Source organism: Coregonus clupeaformis, chromosome 31 (assembly GCF_020615455.1).
Source record: "Coregonus clupeaformis isolate EN_2021a chromosome 31, ASM2061545v1, whole genome shotgun sequence".
NCBI classification, from domain to species: Eukaryota; Metazoa; Chordata; class Actinopteri; order Salmoniformes; family Salmonidae; genus Coregonus; species Coregonus clupeaformis.
This window is the reverse complement of record NC_059222.1, coordinates 16,204,496-16,223,112: the sequence shown is the minus strand read 5'-3', so window position 1 is coordinate 16,223,112 and position 18,617 is coordinate 16,204,496. Positions and strand designations below refer to the sequence as shown.

General features: G+C 44.9%; 1 protein-coding gene across 1 annotated transcript; it reads left to right on the top strand.

Annotated features, from left to right (window-relative positions):
* Nucleotides 1–66: 66 nt before the first annotated feature.
* abcg5 (ATP-binding cassette, sub-family G (WHITE), member 5) lies at nucleotides 67–11,258 on the top strand. Its single transcript, XM_041859021.2, has 13 exons — nucleotides 67–345; nucleotides 1,112–1,233; nucleotides 2,246–2,382; nucleotides 3,300–3,398; nucleotides 3,538–3,670; nucleotides 4,474–4,613; nucleotides 4,748–4,877; nucleotides 4,975–5,188; nucleotides 5,449–5,654; nucleotides 6,248–6,386; nucleotides 7,460–7,645; nucleotides 10,588–10,700; nucleotides 10,920–11,258. Exons 1-13 carry the CDS (start codon nucleotides 170–172, stop codon nucleotides 11,105–11,107), a joined length of 1,983 nt encoding a protein of 660 aa, XP_041714955.1. The 5' UTR covers nucleotides 67–169; the 3' UTR covers nucleotides 11,108–11,258.
* The last annotated feature ends 7,359 nt before the right edge of the window (nucleotides 11,259–18,617 follow it).

The window sequence follows — 18,617 nt, the reverse complement described above, 5'->3', positions numbered from 1 at the left end:
TTAATACAGCCCAAGAGCAAAGTTCCACTGATAAGAGCCCTGTGTTTATGGTGCCGGCGCCACTGTCACAACGTAACGCTGAATGGCTACAAAGAGCTGACTACAGAAAGAAGACGCACATAGAGACATAACAGATATTTGTGGCTTGGATGAGTGGAGCTGTGAAACCATGATGAATGGGTCCTACTCTATGGAGGTAACACCAGAGCGGACAGAGAGCAGGTCTAAGGAATCTTTTAAGTTTGTGTCGGAGAAGAGTGTGGTGAAGAGGTCTGGACCAGGACCCTCTGACCAACCGCAGCCCTCCTGCTGCCTGAGTGTTAGCCACGTCTCCTACAGCGTCAGGTAAGCTAATGCTATTTACAAGATAGAAAGATGTGTTATGAATGTGATGCGTGATATCACTGTCACTTGGTTTAGAACTGTGAATGAACTGTTAAAAAGCAGAAAATCGTATGGATTGTGCCTTTAAATATTACATTTAGGTCATAAGATATGGATTGTTATACCAGTAAACAGTCGCATCAAGCGGCAAGATTTTGTACCTCTACGTACTATTCTGGTACAGTAACAGTAAGGTAAAAATGGAAACATTGTATCTGCTCATCTAAAGCAGAGCAGCACTGCATGTCTTATCTTTGTATCTACTGTGCAGATCATTACATGAATTGGGTCGTTCCACGAAATGGGTGGTGTAACTTGATTTTTGGGGTCGATTTCACCTAATTTCTACATTCTGTCATGAAGAGCACATGTTCAACTTAATAAAAAACATGTTTTCCCATTTCAAATGACTATAGTAAGTGCCTATTAAGTGCCAAATAAAGTAGCAGGGTTGACCGTATCAGGGTTGATGATTTCATCTTAAATCAACCATAAATCACCTTTATTCATATAAAAATCGTATTTCTAAAATTTTCCATGTGGTCTATATTAAAAGGATATTTTAAAATTCAATATTGATGCACAATTTGTACTTAACATTTTAAAGGGACGCAAAAGGGACACATTTCGTGGAACGACCCAATTATACTCATAATACAGATTCATGAAACTGTGTGTGTGTGCACGTGTGCGTGTGTGTGTGTGTGTGTGCGTGCGTGCTTGTCAGTGAGCGTGTGGGGCATTGGTGGGACCTCGCCGCCTTCAAAAAGAAACGGACCAGACAGATTCTCAATGGCGTCTCCTTCCATGTGAACAGTGGGCAGATCATGGGCATACTGGGGAACTCAGGTGAGCAACACAAACACACCAGTACAACTTACAGGCAATGAAGAACAAAATACTCAGTCAACCTGGTCTCAGAGCAAAACGTATAACATGTTACTAACATCCATGCCACTCCAATTAGTATGATATGTTAGGTTACATTACATTGGTATACCAATAGCGGTTGTGCAATATAATACGAATTATAAGACATATAGTATATGTTACGATTTGCAATTCGTGCTAAAATGCTAAAGTTGTCCGTGATGAGATTCGAAGACACAACCTTTGGGTTACTAGACGTTCGCGTTATACACCTACCCATTCACCCCGCAACCACCCTGCTTTCATTTTTCCTTAACCTACTGTCTTATCAAACGTAATATATACTGAACAAAAATATAAATGCAACAAGCAAAACTTAAAGATTTTACTGAGTTACAGTTCATATAAGGAAATCTGTCAATTGAAATATATTCATTAGGCCCTAATCTATGGATTTCACATGACTGGGCAGGGCCGCAGCCATGGGTGGGCCTGGGAGAGCATAGGCCCGCCCACCCACCCACTTGGGAGCCAGGCCCAGCCATTCAGAAATACGCGTTTTGTGCATATGGAAAATTACTGGGATCTTTTATATCAGCTCATGAAACATGGGACCAACACGTTTCATGTTGCATTTATATTTTTGTTCAGTATAGCATAATAAACGTGTCAAATAATGTAACGTAACATATATTATACTAAATGGAGTGGCACAGATTTTAGTAACATATAATAAGTTTTGCTCTAAGACCAGGCTGTCAGAGTAATTTGTTTCTGGGTGCCGAGACTACTAACATAATCAGTAACATAAAATATTTACCACAGTTGAACATAAATATACAAATCATACCTGACATACTGTAGGCCTACAGTTCATTATATAGTGCAATGCTCATCTTTCCATGCAATCTATGTAAAATACTGTAATTCTACTGCTGTACAATCATATTTGTCTCATCCTGTGCTGCCCTTGACTTTTTGTGTGTGCCAGGCTCAGGGAAGACCACTCTCCTGGATGCTATCTCTGGGAGGATTGGGAACTCAGGCACTCTTCTGGGAGATGTGTCTGTCAATGGGAGGAAGCTAAAAAGAGAGCAGTATCAGGATTGTTTCTCCTATGTGCTACAGGTAAATACACACACACAGTAACATAGTCTAATCTCTCACCCACTATTTACCCAACGCCATAAATATTGTGCTTAGCTTATCATATTTGCTAGCAGTATAAACGTGGATGTGTTCAAGCTGGCTGACATTACATTGAGCTTTGTCTGTGACCTGCTGCATGAGAAAGTGAGAGAGAGTGGGTGAAATGCGTGGCATGGGGTAAATAGTCCACAAAGACACTCACTCCATAAACTCTTCTCACTTCAATTAGGGGATGGGTGGCCAGCCAGGGTGGAATTAACTGGGGTTACAGATAGCTTCTACATACAGTAATCTTTCTCGGGGATGTTCATGTGTATCCACAGCTATATTAAATCACTGAGTTTAGAACCCAGTCCTTTGAAATAATCTCTCCTTTTACTGCAGATAAAATCCGCCCTGCTCACCGGGGCCATAAACTAATCCAGTCATTAAATTTCCCTCCTAAGCCTTGGATGAGATGGTGATATTAAATCGCACAGTAATTAAGAATAGGAGCAGGAGAGTTCACTCACGCATGCATCCACGCTCATACACATTCTGCATGAGCACATCAAAGTTCCAAAATCCAGTACGGCTCTGCTGTCAGTCAATCATTAAAGCTCAGCCCGTTAAATCCATGTATGGGGCACACAATAAACAGAAAGAGAAAGACAACATTATACAGCTGCCATACATCCACACAAAACTCTCACAGTTCTCCTCACCTTTAACACGGATCACTTAGGTAACAGACAGTCCCCTACGTCTGTGCAGAGGTAGGTAACAGTACAATCTCTGTGGGATTGTAGAAAACGTAGAGTTCACTTTACAGTACATACACAATACATGGACTACTAATATTTTGATCCCTGCCTTCGATCTGTCTTTATCCCTGGCTTTCTGTCTTCCATCTGTAGAGTGACAACCTGCTGAGTTACCTGACAGTGGAGGAGACTCTGACATACACAGCCCAGTTGGCCCTGAGACGACACTCAGCAGACGTCATCCACAAGAAGGTGTGAATCGTACAGACTATAGATAACCTCTAGACCAGGGCTGGCCTACAATAGATACACATGAAGATATCTTTGATTTCTCAAGCGATTCTGGCATCAACTGTGATAAGTTGTTGACCCCTGACTTCTTGGCCTGCAGGTGTCGGCGGTGATGGCGGAGCTGAGTCTAGGTCACGTGGCCCACAGTGTGATCGGTGGACGCGTCTTCCCAGGAATCTCTGGGGGAGAGAGGAGGAGGGTGTCCATTGCCATGCAGTTGCTTCAGGACCCTAGTGAGTACACATGAAGCTGTCTTTGGTCATTGCCTGTGGAGAATTTCAGGAGACAAGCATGTAAATACCCCTTAAACAAACACATAACTATACCATACATTACTAAAATATGTGTAGAAAAATACAGGCTATTCTACAAAACCAAGAAAACGCATTTTCAATATCATGGATTATACTGTGCCTTGTTAGAATAAGAGTATGTCACCTTGAGCGAAGGAAAAAGTTGATCATCACAAAGTTCAACCACTTCCGAGTGGCTAACAAAGAGACCTGTGTCTAATAATAGACTAGAAACAAAGAGAGATGGACAGAGAGGTGATGAGAGATGGAGTGGGGGGGTAATGAAAGGCAGGGTTATTACACACTCAGTATTAAGCTGAGTGAATCCTGTGAGGTGTCCCAGGTGGAGTTTATCAGGGCCTGAGGACCCACAGGGGGTGAGGGGGTCTCAGTCCTCATTCGGATTAGACGGAGCACTCTCCACCCAAACACTAGGCCACATTAATGAAGGGTTCCCATCTGCTGCCTCGCCAATCAACCAGGAAATGAATTAATCATCACACAATTAATGCATCTGTTAATTCCACTCATCCTTTTTAAAGAGGCAATCTTTTAATTGTGCTAATTGGATAAATTAACAGAAAAGAACACACTTATCTCAAAGAGTTGCTCCTTAGAGGGGGACTGTGCCATTTTAAAAAGTTCAACTCTGTTTTTAAAAGATAAAACAATTCATGTGGAAGTTTTTTTCTGTGTTAAACATTCCCTGATGTGTTACTTTGGGACATGTGATGTTGTTTCAGAGGTCATCCTTCTGGACGAGCCAACCACGGGCCTTGACAGCATGACGGCCAATCAGATTGTTGTTTTACTGGCTGAGCTGGCCAGAAGGGACCGCATTGTCATAGTGACCATCCACCAGCCACGCTCTGAACTCTTCACGGTGAGGGAAAGAGAATGAAGCTGCTTTGTGTTATTTCCTTATGTTCAGTGATTATGTCAATTTGTCAGTTGATGCATTATACTCTCTGTTATGTTGATTGATGGAGACTAACTCCAGCCCTGTGTGTTCCCCAGGTCTTCAGTAGAATAGCCATAATGAGTAAAGGAGAGCTGGTGTTCTGTGGCCAGCCTGGAGAGATGGTGAACTTTTTCAGCACATGTGGCTACAAGTGTCCAGAATACTGCAACCCCTTTGATTTCTATGGTACAGTAATATATTCACTTCACACAATGTATTCATGTACCACCCTTATCTCTCTAATGACCCTCCCTCCTGGTCTGTCCTATGGATTGACTAACAGTGGATCTGACGTCAGTGGACACACGCTGCAGTGAGAGAGAGGCCACCACCTACAGCCGCATGCACGAGATCACCTCGTACTATCAGGACTCAGAGATCTACCAGAGCATGCTGAGACAGATTGAGCAGAGCTGCCAGCGAACAGACAAAACCAGCATCCCCTTCAAGCACAAAGAGTCACCCAGCGGCCTGGCCAAACTGGGTGTGCTTCTCAGGTCAGAGGTCAAACTACTGTGCTGCTTTTGATTGTGAAGGGAAAATAAAAATAAGGTTATTGTCTGAGGGTATAGTAGCCTCTGATGTGGTAGTGTGATGGCGCTACCTCTGAGTTACTGTCTGACTCAGTCCTGTCTAACCTCCATCATCTCCAGTGCCGTCTGCACTGATCTGGCTTCTGGCAACGCGTGTCGCGTTAGAACGACGCCACCTGACGGAAAGACAATGGTCTAACCTTTCTCTCTTTCTCTTTCTGTAGGAGGACTGTGAGGAACCTGTCTCGAGACAGGATGGGTGTCCTGATGCGTCTGTCCCAGAACCTCATCTATGGCCTGTTTGTGGCCTTCTTTGTCATGAAGCTGGACGATGACATCACCAAGGGAGCGGTACAGGACCGGATTGGCATTATCTACCAAGCTATGGGGGCGTCGCCTTACACTGGCATGCTGAACGCTGTAGCTCTGTGTGAGTTAGCTTGTTGTTTCTGCAAGTCGGATCAGGCTGATTTATAGGCTACTATTGTACTTCTGTGGGGAAACATATTGAGTTACAATAATATCAAAATGGTCCAATGTTGTTAAACCATGCCTGCGTAATATGAACTGCCTATGTTCTGATCACGTGGACCTTATTTGGTGAGAGGACCCTGACCAGGGACTTTTCTCCAGATCTCTATGGACAGTTCAATGAACCCTCCTATTTTACCCCGTCTCACGGAGTAGCGATAAGGGATATGGAAGGAGATAAGGGACTAGGCCAAGCGACTTAAGGGTAACCACGAATCAATAAGCATCCAAACAGCTGTAGATAGTGGCAGTGGGTTTATAATGTTTATTGGTCTTGAACTTAGGGATATTTAGTAGCCCATAGGCAAAGCTACTTTTAGCACACAAATCTCTGTGCTGAAATTACATTATACAAGAGAAACTAATACAATCAGTGTAAAAGTATAATGGTAAAACAATTAAAGTTATCCTTGGAATATTTACCTGGATGCAATAGCAGGGGTTGTGTTCATATCATAATCACTACTGCCCTAATGATGCTGTGCTCTCTAGTTCCTGCTCTGAGGGCCATGGCTGACCAGGAGAGTAAGGATGGCCTGTACCAAAAGTGGCAAATGTTCTTGGCCTACATCTTCCACATCCTCCCCTTCAGCATCATCAGCGTGCTCATCTTCTCCTCCTTCCTGTACTGGTGGGTGTCTGTGTGTGTGTGTTGGTTCTTATATCCTTGTGGGGACCTAAAGTAAAACAAGGAAAAATAAAATAAAATCCAATTTTATTTGCCACATGCGCCGAATACAACAGGTGTAGACCTTACAGTGAAATGCTTACTTATAAGCCCTTAACATTGTTTTAAGAAAAATAAGTGTTAAGTAAAAAATAGATAAGTAAAAAATAAATAATTAAAGAGCAGCAGTAAAATAAAATAACAGTAGGGAGGCTATATGTAGCGGGTACCGGTACAGAGTCAATGTGCGGAGGCACAGGTTAGTCGAGGTAATTTAGGTAATATGTACATGTGGGTAGAGTTAAAGTGACTATGCATAGATAATAAACAGAGAGTAGCAGCAGCGTCCAGGTAGCCATGATTAGCTGTTCAGGAGTCTTATGGCTTGGGGGTAGAAGCTGTTAAGAAGCCTTTTAGACCTAGACTTACCGCTTGCCGTGCGGTAGCAGAGAGAATAGTCTATGACTAGGGTGGCTGGAGACTTTGACAATTTTTAGGGCCTTCCTCTGACACCGCCTGGTATAGAGGTCCTGAATGGCAGGAAGCTTGGCCCGAATGATGTACTGGGCTGTACGCACTACCCTCTGTAGTGCCTTGCGGTCGGAGGCCTAGCAGTTGCCATACCAGGCAGTGATGCAACCAGTCAGGATGCTCTCGATGGTGCAGCTGTATAACTTTTTGAGGATCTGAGGACCCATGCCAAATATTTTCGTGGGGACATTTCCCACGTCCCCATGAGGACAAAGGCTATTTTAAGCTTAGGTGTTAGGTTTAGGGTTACAATTAGGGTAAGGGGTTAGTGGTTAGAGTTACAGGTTAAGGTTAGGGTTATGGTAAGGGTTAGGGAAAATAGGATTTTGAATGGAAATTAATTTTAGGTCCCCATGAGGATAGAAGAAGATAACTTGTGTGTGTGCACGTGTCTAAGTATGTGCACGTGTGTAAGTGTGAGTGCGTGTGTTCAACATGTAGATTTGCATTCATAGTCCCTCACACCTGACTGTGTGTCCATGCATGTGTGTCTCACTCTCTCTCAGGACATTGGGGATGAACCCAGAGATGTGGAGGTTCCTGTGTTTCTCGGCTGTGATCCTGGTGCCCCATGTGGTGGGTGAGCTGCTGACCCTGGTGCTGATGGGAGTGGTGCAGGACCCCAACATGGTCAACACGGGAGTGGCCCTGCTCAACGTAGCTGGCATCATGGTGGGCTCCGGATTCCTCAGGTCAGACCACTACTAGGAAATATGGAATTGTCTAATTGTCATGCTATTATTTTACATACCCTTTAACAATTCCCTTTAACATTTACATTTGAGTCATTTAGCAGACGCTCTTATCCAGAGCGACTTACAAATTGGTGCATTCAACTTAGGATAGCCAGTGGGACAACCACCCTTCTTTTTTTTAAATGGGTGGTGGGGGAGGTAGAAGGATTACTGTTATACCATTCCAGGTATTCCTTAAAGAGGTAGGGTTTCAAGTGTCCCCGGAAGGTGGTCAGTGACTCTGCTGTCCTGGCATCGTGGGGGAGCTTGTTCCACCATTGGGGTGCCAGAGCAGCGAATAGCTTTGACTGGGCTGAGCGGGAACTGTGCTTCCGTAGAGGTAGGGGGGCTAGCAGGCCAGAGGTGGATGAACGTAGTGCCCTCGTTTGGGTGTAGGGTCTGATCAGAGCCTGAAGGTAAGGAGGTGCCGTTCCCCTCACAGCTCCGTAGGCAAGCACCATGGTTTTGTAGTAGATGCAAGCTTCAACTGGAAGCCAGTGGAGTGTGCGGAGGAGTGGGGTGACATGAGAGAACTTGGGAAGGTTGAACACCAGACGGGCTGCAGCGTTCTGGATAAGTTGTAGGGGTTTAATGGCACAGGCAGGGAGCCCAGCCAACAGCGAGTTGCAGTAATCCAGACAGGAGATGACAAGTGCCTGGATTAGGACCTGTGCCGCTTTCTGTGTAAGGTAGGGTCGTACTCTGTGAATGTTGTAGAGCATGAACCTGCAGGATCGGGTCACCGCAGGGTGTTGTCCAGGGTCACGCCAAGGTTATTTGCACTCTGGGAGGAGGACACAATGGAGTTGTCAACCGTGATGGCGAGATCATGGAGCGGGCAGTCTTTCCCCGGGAGGAAGAGCAGCTCCGTCTTGCCGAGGTTCATCTTGAGGTGGTGATCCGACATCCACACTGATGTCTGCCAGACATGCAGAGATGCGATTCGCCACCTGGTTATCAGAAGGGGGAAAGGAGAAAATTAATTGTGTGTCATCTGCGTAGCAATGATAGGAGAGACCATGTGAGGATATGACAGAGCCAAGTGACGGTGTATAGAGAGAATAGGAGAGGGCCTAGAACTGAGCCCTGGGGGACACCAGTGGTGAGAGCACGTGGTGCGGAGACAGATTCTCGCCACGCCACCTGGTAGGAGCGTCCTGTCAGGTAGGACGCAATCCAAGAGTGAGCAGCGCCGGAGATGCCCAACTCGGAGAGGGTGGAGAGGAGGATCTGATGGTTCACAGTATCAAAGGCAGCAGATAGGTCTAGAAGGATAAGAGCAGAGGAGAGAGAGTTAGCTTTAGCAGTGCGGAGAGCCTCCGTGACACAGAGAAGAGCAGTCTCAGTTGAATGACCAGTCTTGAAACCTGACTGGTTTGGATCAAGAAGGTCATTCTGAGAGAGATAGCAGGAGAGTTGGCTAGAGACAGCACGCTCAAGAGTTTTGGAGAGAAAAGAAAGAAGGGATACTGGTCTGTAGTTGTTGACATCGGAGGGATCGAGTGTAGGTTTTTTGAGGAGGGGTGCAACTCTCGCTCTCTTTAAGACGAAAGGGACATAGCCAGCGGTCAAGGATGAGTTGATGAGCGAGGTGAGGTAAGGGAGAAGGTCTCCGGAAATGGTCTGGAGAAGAGAGGAGGGGATAGGGTCAAGCGGGCAGGTTGTTGGGCGGCCGGCCGTCACAAGTCGCAAGATTTAATCGGGAGAAAGAAGTCAAAGCATAGGGTAGGGCAGTGTGAGCAGGACCAGCGGTGTCATTTGACGTAATAAATGAGGATCGGATCAAAATGGTTGACGAAGTCATCCACAGAGAGGGAGGAGGGAGGGGCAGGAGGAGGAGGATTCAGCAGGGACTCACATTACCATCTGAGTAGGGGCAGAGTGAGTAGTGTTGGAGGAGAGCGAGAGAGAAAAGGATACAAAGTAGTGGTCGGAGACTTGGAGGGGAGTTGCAGTGAGATTAGTAGAAGATCAGCATCTAGTAAAGATGAGGTCAAGCGTATTGCCTACCTTGTGAGTAGGGGGGGACGGTGTGAGGGTGAGGTCAAAAGAGGAAAGGAGTGGAAAGAGAGGCAGAGAGAAATGAGTCAAAGGCAGTCACCCAGAACTGTGAGGGGTGAGCCATCCTCAGGAAAGGAACTTATCAAGGCGTCAAGCTCATTGATGAACTCTCCAAGGGAACCTGGAGGGCGATAAATGATAAGGATGTTAAGCTTGAATGGGCTAGTGACTGTGACAGCATGTAATTCAAATTAGGAGATAGACAGATGGGTCAGGGGGAAAAGAGAGAATGGCCACTTGGGAGAGATGAGGATTCCTGTGCCACCGCCGCGCTGACCAGATGCTCTCGGGTATGCGAGAACACATGATCAGACGAGGAAAGAGCAGTAGGAGTTTCAATGTTCTCTGTGGTAATCCATGTTTCCGTCAGCGCCAAGAAGTCGAGGGACTGGAGAGTAGCATAGGCTGAGATTCTGCCTTGTTGGCCATAGAACGGCAGTTCCAGAGGCTGCCGGAGACCTGGAACTCCACGTGGGGGCGCCAGGCCCCAGATAGTGGTAGCAGCCACGCGGTGTGAAGCATTTGTATGACCTGTGCAGAGAGGAGAGAACAGGGATAGACAGACACATAGTTGACAGGCTACAGAAAAGGCTACAATAATGCAAAAGAGATCGGAATAAAATTAAGTAAACATCTGGGGAAGCGAAAGAGCGGGGCCTCCCTCACTTACCTTTCACTGAAACACTCCTATGGAGGGAGAAGAACAATTAATTCAGGAAATTAGTGGTACTGGTGAAGTTTTATGTGTGTGTTCATTGGCTCCCATAACCACTCTCAAAGATGTAAACTACGGACCATAATTGAACTGATGGCCCTGTTCTGTTCTTCTCCCTCCATAGGAGTAACCAGCAGATGCCTGTGGTATTCCAGTGGCTCAGCTACCTAACCTTCCAGAAGTACGGATGTGAGCTGCTCATTGTCACGGAGTTCCATGGCCTCAACTTCACTTGCAGTAAGACTCATACAAAATCTTTCTCCAGTTAACACAGCTAGTGATACCAGTGCCCAAATGAATCAGGAAATTATGTGATGAGTGCACTGTAACAGTATGGTACAGTACATCCCTATCAGGTTGCCCTAAAAAGCCAATGTTAAGACTCATGCATACTGTATATCACCTAATCTTTACAATGAGTCTGGGGTTGATTACTTCTGTCTACGTTCTATGCAGGTACAGGCAGTATACCTCTTCCAGGCGCCTGTTTGATGACAGATGGAGATGACATCATAGACCAGGGTTACCCAGGAGCCCTGGACCGCTACACCCTGGACTTCCTCCTGCTCTACTCCTTCCTGCCTGCCCTGGTGCTGCTGGGAGTCATCAGCTACAAGATCAGAGACCGCCTCGTCCAACACTGAAACAGACACTGACACCAACATGGAGACAGAAAGGGGTGTGGGATTGCTGGAGTTTGGTCTAGTGGTACTATAAACACCACATACACTCAGTGGCCAGTTTATTAGGTACATCACCCCGTTCACGAAAATGGTTTGCTCTTACAGAAAGTGAGTCACGTGGCCGTGGCTTGCTATATAAAGCAGGCAGACAGGCATTGAGGCATTCAGTTACTGTTCGATTGAACATTAGAATGGGCAAAACAAGTGACCTAAGTAACTTTGAGCTTGGTTCCATATCTCAGAAACGGCCGGCTTCCTGGGCTTTTCACGCATGACAGTGTCTAGGGTTTAGCGAGAATGGTGTGACAAACAAAAACATCCAATCAGCGGCAGTCCTGTGGGCAAAAACAGCTCATTGATGAGAGGTCGAAGGAGAATGGCAAGAATCGTGCAAACTAACAGGTGGGCCACAAACAGGCAAATAACGGCGCAGTACAACATTGGTGTGCAGAACGGTATCTCGGAATGCACAACTTGTCGGTCCTTGTCACGGATGCGCTATTGCAGCAAACGACCACACCGGGTTCCACTCCTATCAGCTAAAAACAAGAAGAAGCGGCTCCTGTGGGCACGCGATCACTAACACTGGAACAATGAGTGGAAAAACATTGCCTGGTCTGACGAATCCTGGTTCCTGTTGCGTCATACTGATGGCAGAGTCAGGATTTGGATTAAGCAGCATGAGTCCATGGCCCCATCCTGCCTGGTGTCAATGGTAGTGTAATGGTGTGGGGAAAGTTTTCCTGGCAAACGTTAAGCCCCTTGATACCAATTGAGCAACGTTTCCATGCCCCGAAGAATTCAGGCTGTTCCGGAGGCAAAAGGGGTGTCCAATCCGGTACTAGACGGACATACCTAATAAACTGGCCAATGAGTGTATATTTCCCAACGGCGGGGGGTCCATTCCTTGGTCCACCACTTTCTATGCAGTTCATCCCCTTCCATCTGTCTTCAAACTGTCTAAATTAAAGTAATAAACACAAATAGGGAATAGTTATATACTGTTTTTACTTTAGAAATAAGGTATACTGTTGGATATCTGTGTTTTCTACGCTTGCAGAAAGTGACATGCCAGTATGATGGGATCTGTTGGGATCTCCTTATTAAAAGAATTAACATTATTTTTGCTTTCTTTTTGTAAAAATGTCAAGTAAATTTATTTTTCAAAATAAATGTTTCTAATGAAAATACTTACAATACAACAGTTGTGCTGTGTGTGTGAATAGGACAATCTATGTATTTTTCCAATACAATTGATATGAAACATGCATTGTATAGTAAGTTCTATAGTATATCGTAATCAGAGCATTTCTCAGGGTATATTAAATGACTGTACAGGTGTCTGCCATGGCTGAAGTAGAGGGTGAAGTCTGTCTAAGCTCTAGAACATTCTGTTCTGATGTTCTCATTGGCTGAGAGAGCTGATGAGTCTATTAAGTTAGGTCTCCAGTTCCAAGACTTGGACACGTTCCTCTTGTACTGGTCCAGTTTCTTTAGACAAGACAGAGGGGACAATGTTATCATTGTTTTGGGTTCATCCTACATGGTTTTCACACAATTGTATAGTGTTAAAACCCTGTAAGGATACCATGCAAGATGACTGTCAAACAATGTAACCTGGTATAACAGAAAGCTGTTATGGATGCTGAGCTCAGGGTCCAGCTGACACAGATTCAGTTAGGTGATGACCTTGACACATGACGTGTATGACATTTATTACAAAGAGTCAATCAGTAGTGCTGGTAAAAACATATAAACTCAGTGTGACCCGGGCCAGAATTGAATTCTGACCTAGTAAAAATCCATCTGTCAAGGGTACATCTGAACCAAGGTTCCATCTAATGGCTCTATCTGGGTTTCTAAGCTATCAAGGCACATGTTTGAGTCTTTAGTATTCACATTCTCAATATTGGCATGGAGTCAGTACCCCAGTCTCTCAACTTCTATTGGCTGACTCCACCCACCATATGATCCCTGCCCAATGGGAGTGCTATCTGAGCCGAATCAGGTGAGGGACAATAAATAAAACATAATGTGGACACTTGGCTGGAGCCAGAAACACACCAGAGGTTACTTTAGTTCAAATGCCACAGTGGCACGTGTATCTGGCTGCAGCCATTCAAAGGTTATCGTTGCACATTAAAACAGTTATGATCAGACAATTACACACGGATTTCTACAGGGCAACCGCAATGCAATGTAACTGGGGTTACTAGAAGACAAGTAGAGATGGTTGAGCTAGATTAGAAGAACATGATAATTTTGACAATTAGAGCCTGACCTATATGTTTCTTTTGGTCTGATACCGTTTCTGATTTTTTTTGGGGACAAAACTTACGGATATCGATATATCTGCCAATATACTGTTTTACAGCGGGGAAATGAAAAAGTCAAAATGTTCCACACTGAATTCTCATCAATTGCCATCCAAATGACCAATTGTCGAAGAAATATGCTTCAAATGTTGATTTCTTACATTGTGACAATAATGACATTTATTGAATATCGTTTATCGGTGGAATTATTGGCCGATACCGATATAGCGTTAAAAGGCCAATATCGGCCGATAATATTGGTGAACCGATATATCAGTTGGCTCTAATGACAATCTCCACAGACCTTGACTGGTCCCATACAGTGTGTGCTGTAGCCAACTCTTCTAACCCTAGGGCTGCGTTTACACAGGCTGATCATTTTCTGATATTTTTCCACTTTAATTGCTCTTTTGACCGTTCAGATCAGCTCTTCTGTCAATAATTGGGCAAAAGATCAGAATTGGGCTGCCTGTGTAAATGCAGCCTAACAAACACAGAAAGTTGGCTAGAGCACAAACAGACTGGACCACCAGGCTAACAGGGGCCATTGGAGTTGAGACAAGGTTCATACCGTGTCTTTCTGGGCTCTCATGGAGTGAATCTGGGGCTCACTGTACTGTAGGTCCTTGGCTGGGTCCTTCAGCTCTCTGTGGTGCTCGCTGGTGCAAGACAGGAGTAATGGATCAGTATCACACACACATATTAACGTGGTTGTGTGTGGGTGTGCAACAGTGAGTGTATGTGTGAATGAGAGGGTGTTTGTCCATAGTGCAGGAATTACCTCAGGAGGAAAAAAACGACCTCAAACCCTTTCTTCCACAGATCTAGAGGGTTTTTAGCATGCAGAGTCCCAATGTCAACAGCAGTGATTGGGGGAGAACCTGGGAAGTAGAGTGAGATCAAGTTTATCATATTAAAATAACAGGTACAGTAAGACCAAGGAGCTGATCGTGGGCTACAGGTGGGGTGCACACACCCCCATCCACGTCAACGGGGCCGCATTGGAGAGGGTCAAGAGTTTCAAGTTCCTCAGGACTTAACATGGTCCTTTCACACCAGTACAGTCGTGAAGAAGGCACGGTAGTGCCTCTTCTCCCTCAGATCCTCAGGAACTTTTACAGCTGCACCATCGAGAGCATCCTGACTGGTTGTATCACCACCTGGTATGGCAACTGCACCGCCCTCGACCGGAAGGCCCTACAGAGGGTGGTGCAGAAGGCCCAGGGCATCACTGGGGGAGAGCTCCCAGCCATACAGGATGTACATGTCAGGCGGTGTCTGAGAAAGGCCCAAAAAATTGCCAAAGACTCCAGCCACCCGAGACATGGACTGTTCTCCATGCTGCCGTCCCGCAGGCAGTACCAGTGCATCAAGGCTCAGACCAACAGACTCCTATACAGTTTCTATCCCCTGGCAATAAGAGTGTTAAATGGCTGACCCTCTCTCACAGACTATCCACACTGACTCTATGCCCATTCACAGGTCTCTACCCACTCACACTCACTACTGACACCACACACTTACACACCCCCTCACACCTACAATGATTATTGATTTGATTTATTACTACCACTACGCTGCTGTTCATTGGTAGCCATTAGTGTCACTATTACTCCTGTTTATATGTATATATCCTTTTTTTTTTTTTTGTCATTTAGCAGATGCTCTTATCCAGAGCGACTTACAGTTAGTGCATACATAATGTTTTATACTGGCCCCCCATGGGAATCTAACCCACAACCCTGGCGTTGAAAACGCCATGCTCTACCAACTGAGCTACATCCCTGCCGGCCATTCCCTGGACAACGCCCCATGGGTCTCCCGGTTGCGGCCGGCTACGACAGAGCCTGGATTCGATGCCTTAGACCACTGCGCCACTCGGGAGGTATATATTACTATTAGTATATTACCGTAAGTATTTATATATTCCTGCTACCAGTCACTTTGCAGCCCTGTTTACATGTACAGTTGAAGTCGGAAGTTTACATACACCTTAGCCAAATACATTTAAACTCAGTTTTTCACAATTCCTGACATTTAATCCTATTAAAAATTCCCTGTCTTAGGTCAGTTAGGATCACCACTTTATTTTAAGAATGTGAAATGTCAGAATAATAGTAGAGAGAATGATTTATTTCAGCTTTTATTTATTTCATCACATTCCCAGTGGGTCAGAAGTTTACATACACTCAATTAGTATTTGGTACCATTGCCTTTAAATTGTTTAACTTGAGTCAAACGTTTCAGGTAGCATTCCACAAGCTTCCCACAATAAGGATTTTGTCCCACTCCTCTTTGCAGATCTTCTCCAAGTCATTAAGGTTTCGAGGCTGACATTTGGCAACTCAAACCTTCAGCTCCCTCCATAGATTTTCTATGGGATTAAGGTCTGGAGACTGGCTAGGCCACTCCAGGACCTTAATGTGCTTCTTCTTGAGCCACTCCTTTGTTGCCTTGGCCGTGTGTTTTGGGTCATTGTCATGCTGGAATACCCATCCACGACCCATTTTCAATGCCCTGGCTGAGGGAAGGAGGTTCTCACCCAAGATTTGACGGTACATGGCCCCGTCCATCGTCCCTTTGATGCGGTGAAGTTGTCCTGTCCCCTTAGCAGAAAAACACCCCCAAAGCATAATGTTTCCACCTCCATGTTTGATGGTGGGGATGGTGTTCTTGGGGTCATAGGCAGCATTCCTCCTCCTCCAAACACGGCGAGTTGAGTTGATGCCAAAGAGCTCCATTTTGGTCTCATCTGACCACAACACATTCACCCAGTTCTCCTCTGAATCATTCAGATGTTCATTGGCAAACTTCAGACGTATATGTGCTTTCTTGAGCAGGGGGACCTTGCGGGCACTGCAGGATTTCAGTCCTTCACGGCGTAGTGTGTTATCAATTGTTTTCTTGGTGACTATGGTCCCAGCTTCCTTGAGATCATTGACAAGATCCTCCCGTGTAGTTCTGGGCTGATTCCTCACCGTTCTCATGATCATTGCAACTCCACGAGGTGAGATCTTGCATGGAGCCCCAGGCCGAGGGAGATTGACAGTTATTTTGTGTTTCTTCCATTTGCGAATAATCGCACCAACTGTTGTCACCTTCTCACCAAGCTGCTTGGCGATGGTCTTGTAGCCCATTCCAGCCTTGTGTAGGTCTACAATCTTGTCCCTGACATCCTTGGAGAGCTCTTTGGTCTTGGCCATGGTGGAGAGTTTGGAATCTGATTGATTGATTGCTTCTGTGGACAGGTGTCTTTTATACAGGTAACAAACTGAGATTAGGAGCACTCCCTTTAAGAGTGTACTCCTAATCTCAGCTCGTTACCTGTATAAAATACACCTGGGAGCCAGAAATCTTTCTGATTAAGAGGGGGTCAAAAACTTATTTCCCTCGTTAAAATGCAAATCAATTTATAACATTTTTGACATGCGTTTTTCTGGATTTTTTTGTTGTTATTCTGTTCAAATAAACCTACCATTAAAATGATAGACTGATCATTTCTTTGTCAGTGGGCAAACGTACAAAATCAGCAGGGGATCAAATACTTTTTTCCCTCACTGTATGTTTCCCCCCCCCCTATTTTCTCTTATCTATATCATTAATACTATCACTGCATTGTTGGGAAAGAGCTCTCAAGGTAAGAATGTCACTGTACTGTTTTACACCCGTTGTATCCTGTGCATGTGGCGAACAAACTTTGAAACTATAATGAACACTGTTGGAGCTAGGAACACAAGCATTTCGCTACACCCGCAATAACATCTGCTAAATATGTGTATGTGACCAATAAAATGTGATTTGATTTTAACAGTACAGTACTAACACTGCAGTACCGATTGTTACCACAAGGGTATGCTAGACACAACACTGTCTGGCTGACTGAGTCCATCCCAGCAGGAATTATCAGAGGCTTACTGAGATCAGAGGACATGGATTTCCTGTCAGAATAGAAGGAAACATGTAAATCTGTGTTAATGTTGAATGACAGTTGTAATTCATTATACTGGGCCTAAGTGTCTCCTAAGTGGCGCAGTGGTCTAAGGCACTGCATCGCAGTGCTAGCTGTGCCACTAGAGATCCTGGTTCGAATCCAGGCTCTGTCGCAGCCGGCCGCGACCGGGAGACTCATGGGCAGCGCACAATTGGCCTAGCATTGTCCAGGGTAGGGGAGGGAATGGCCGGCAGGGATGTAGCTCAGTTGATAGAGCATGGCGTTTGCAACGCCAGGGTTGTGGGTTCAATTCCCATGGGGGACCAGTATGATTTTTTAATTTTTATAATAATAATAATAAATAAATAAATAATATATATATATTCACTAACTGTAAGTCGCTCTGGATAAGAGCGTCTGCTAAAATGACAAAAAAATTAAAATGTAAAAGTGTTGTGCTCTCAAATGTTCTGAAGCATTGACCAACCGTGGGATAGACAGAGGTAAAGAAAAGGAGTACCAAGTTCTCTGTCCCAAATGCTAGTTGTGTGAATAAGCTCTTTGTTTTGGACATCAAGCTCTCAGACTTACTGCTGTTGAACTGCAGGTGGAAGGATGGACAGATGATGAGGCAAAGAGAATAGACAAATGAACAGAAGATTTAAAGGCAGCATTGTGTGATTAAACTTACTGTACCAAAATCCTCATTGCATTTGAGATAGTTGTTTGATATAGCCTACAGTGAAATACTGATATGCAAAGGCACATTGGCAGCTGTGTTGCTGACCATTCGTCTACAGGTCTTACAATCAAAGACGCTGCATAGTAATGAGTAAACCGAAGGGTCTTGCAGAACACTTTTCTCTTCTCAAAGTCAAAGTCCTACAAAGAAGATGTATTCATCCGTCAAATATGCTAACTTTTTCACAAAACACGAAATCAACAGAAATAGCCGACAATTGAAAACACAAATCTTAACAACTAGATTCGTCAGGGTGAATATCGTTTTTCAATGCCTTTAAGCTGAGTGGGCCCAAGTAGAAAACACATCTCACCTGAAAGATATCAAACTTGCTGCCGAAAATCTGCAGTGGAACAGGGAAGGGGTTGATCAGCTCTCTGTCCTGTGCACCTTGTGCTGGGGACAATAAATGGCCTCTTTAAAAGGTGCAGTTTTGTCACATAACACAATGCCACAGATGTCTCAAGTTTTGAGGGTGCGTGC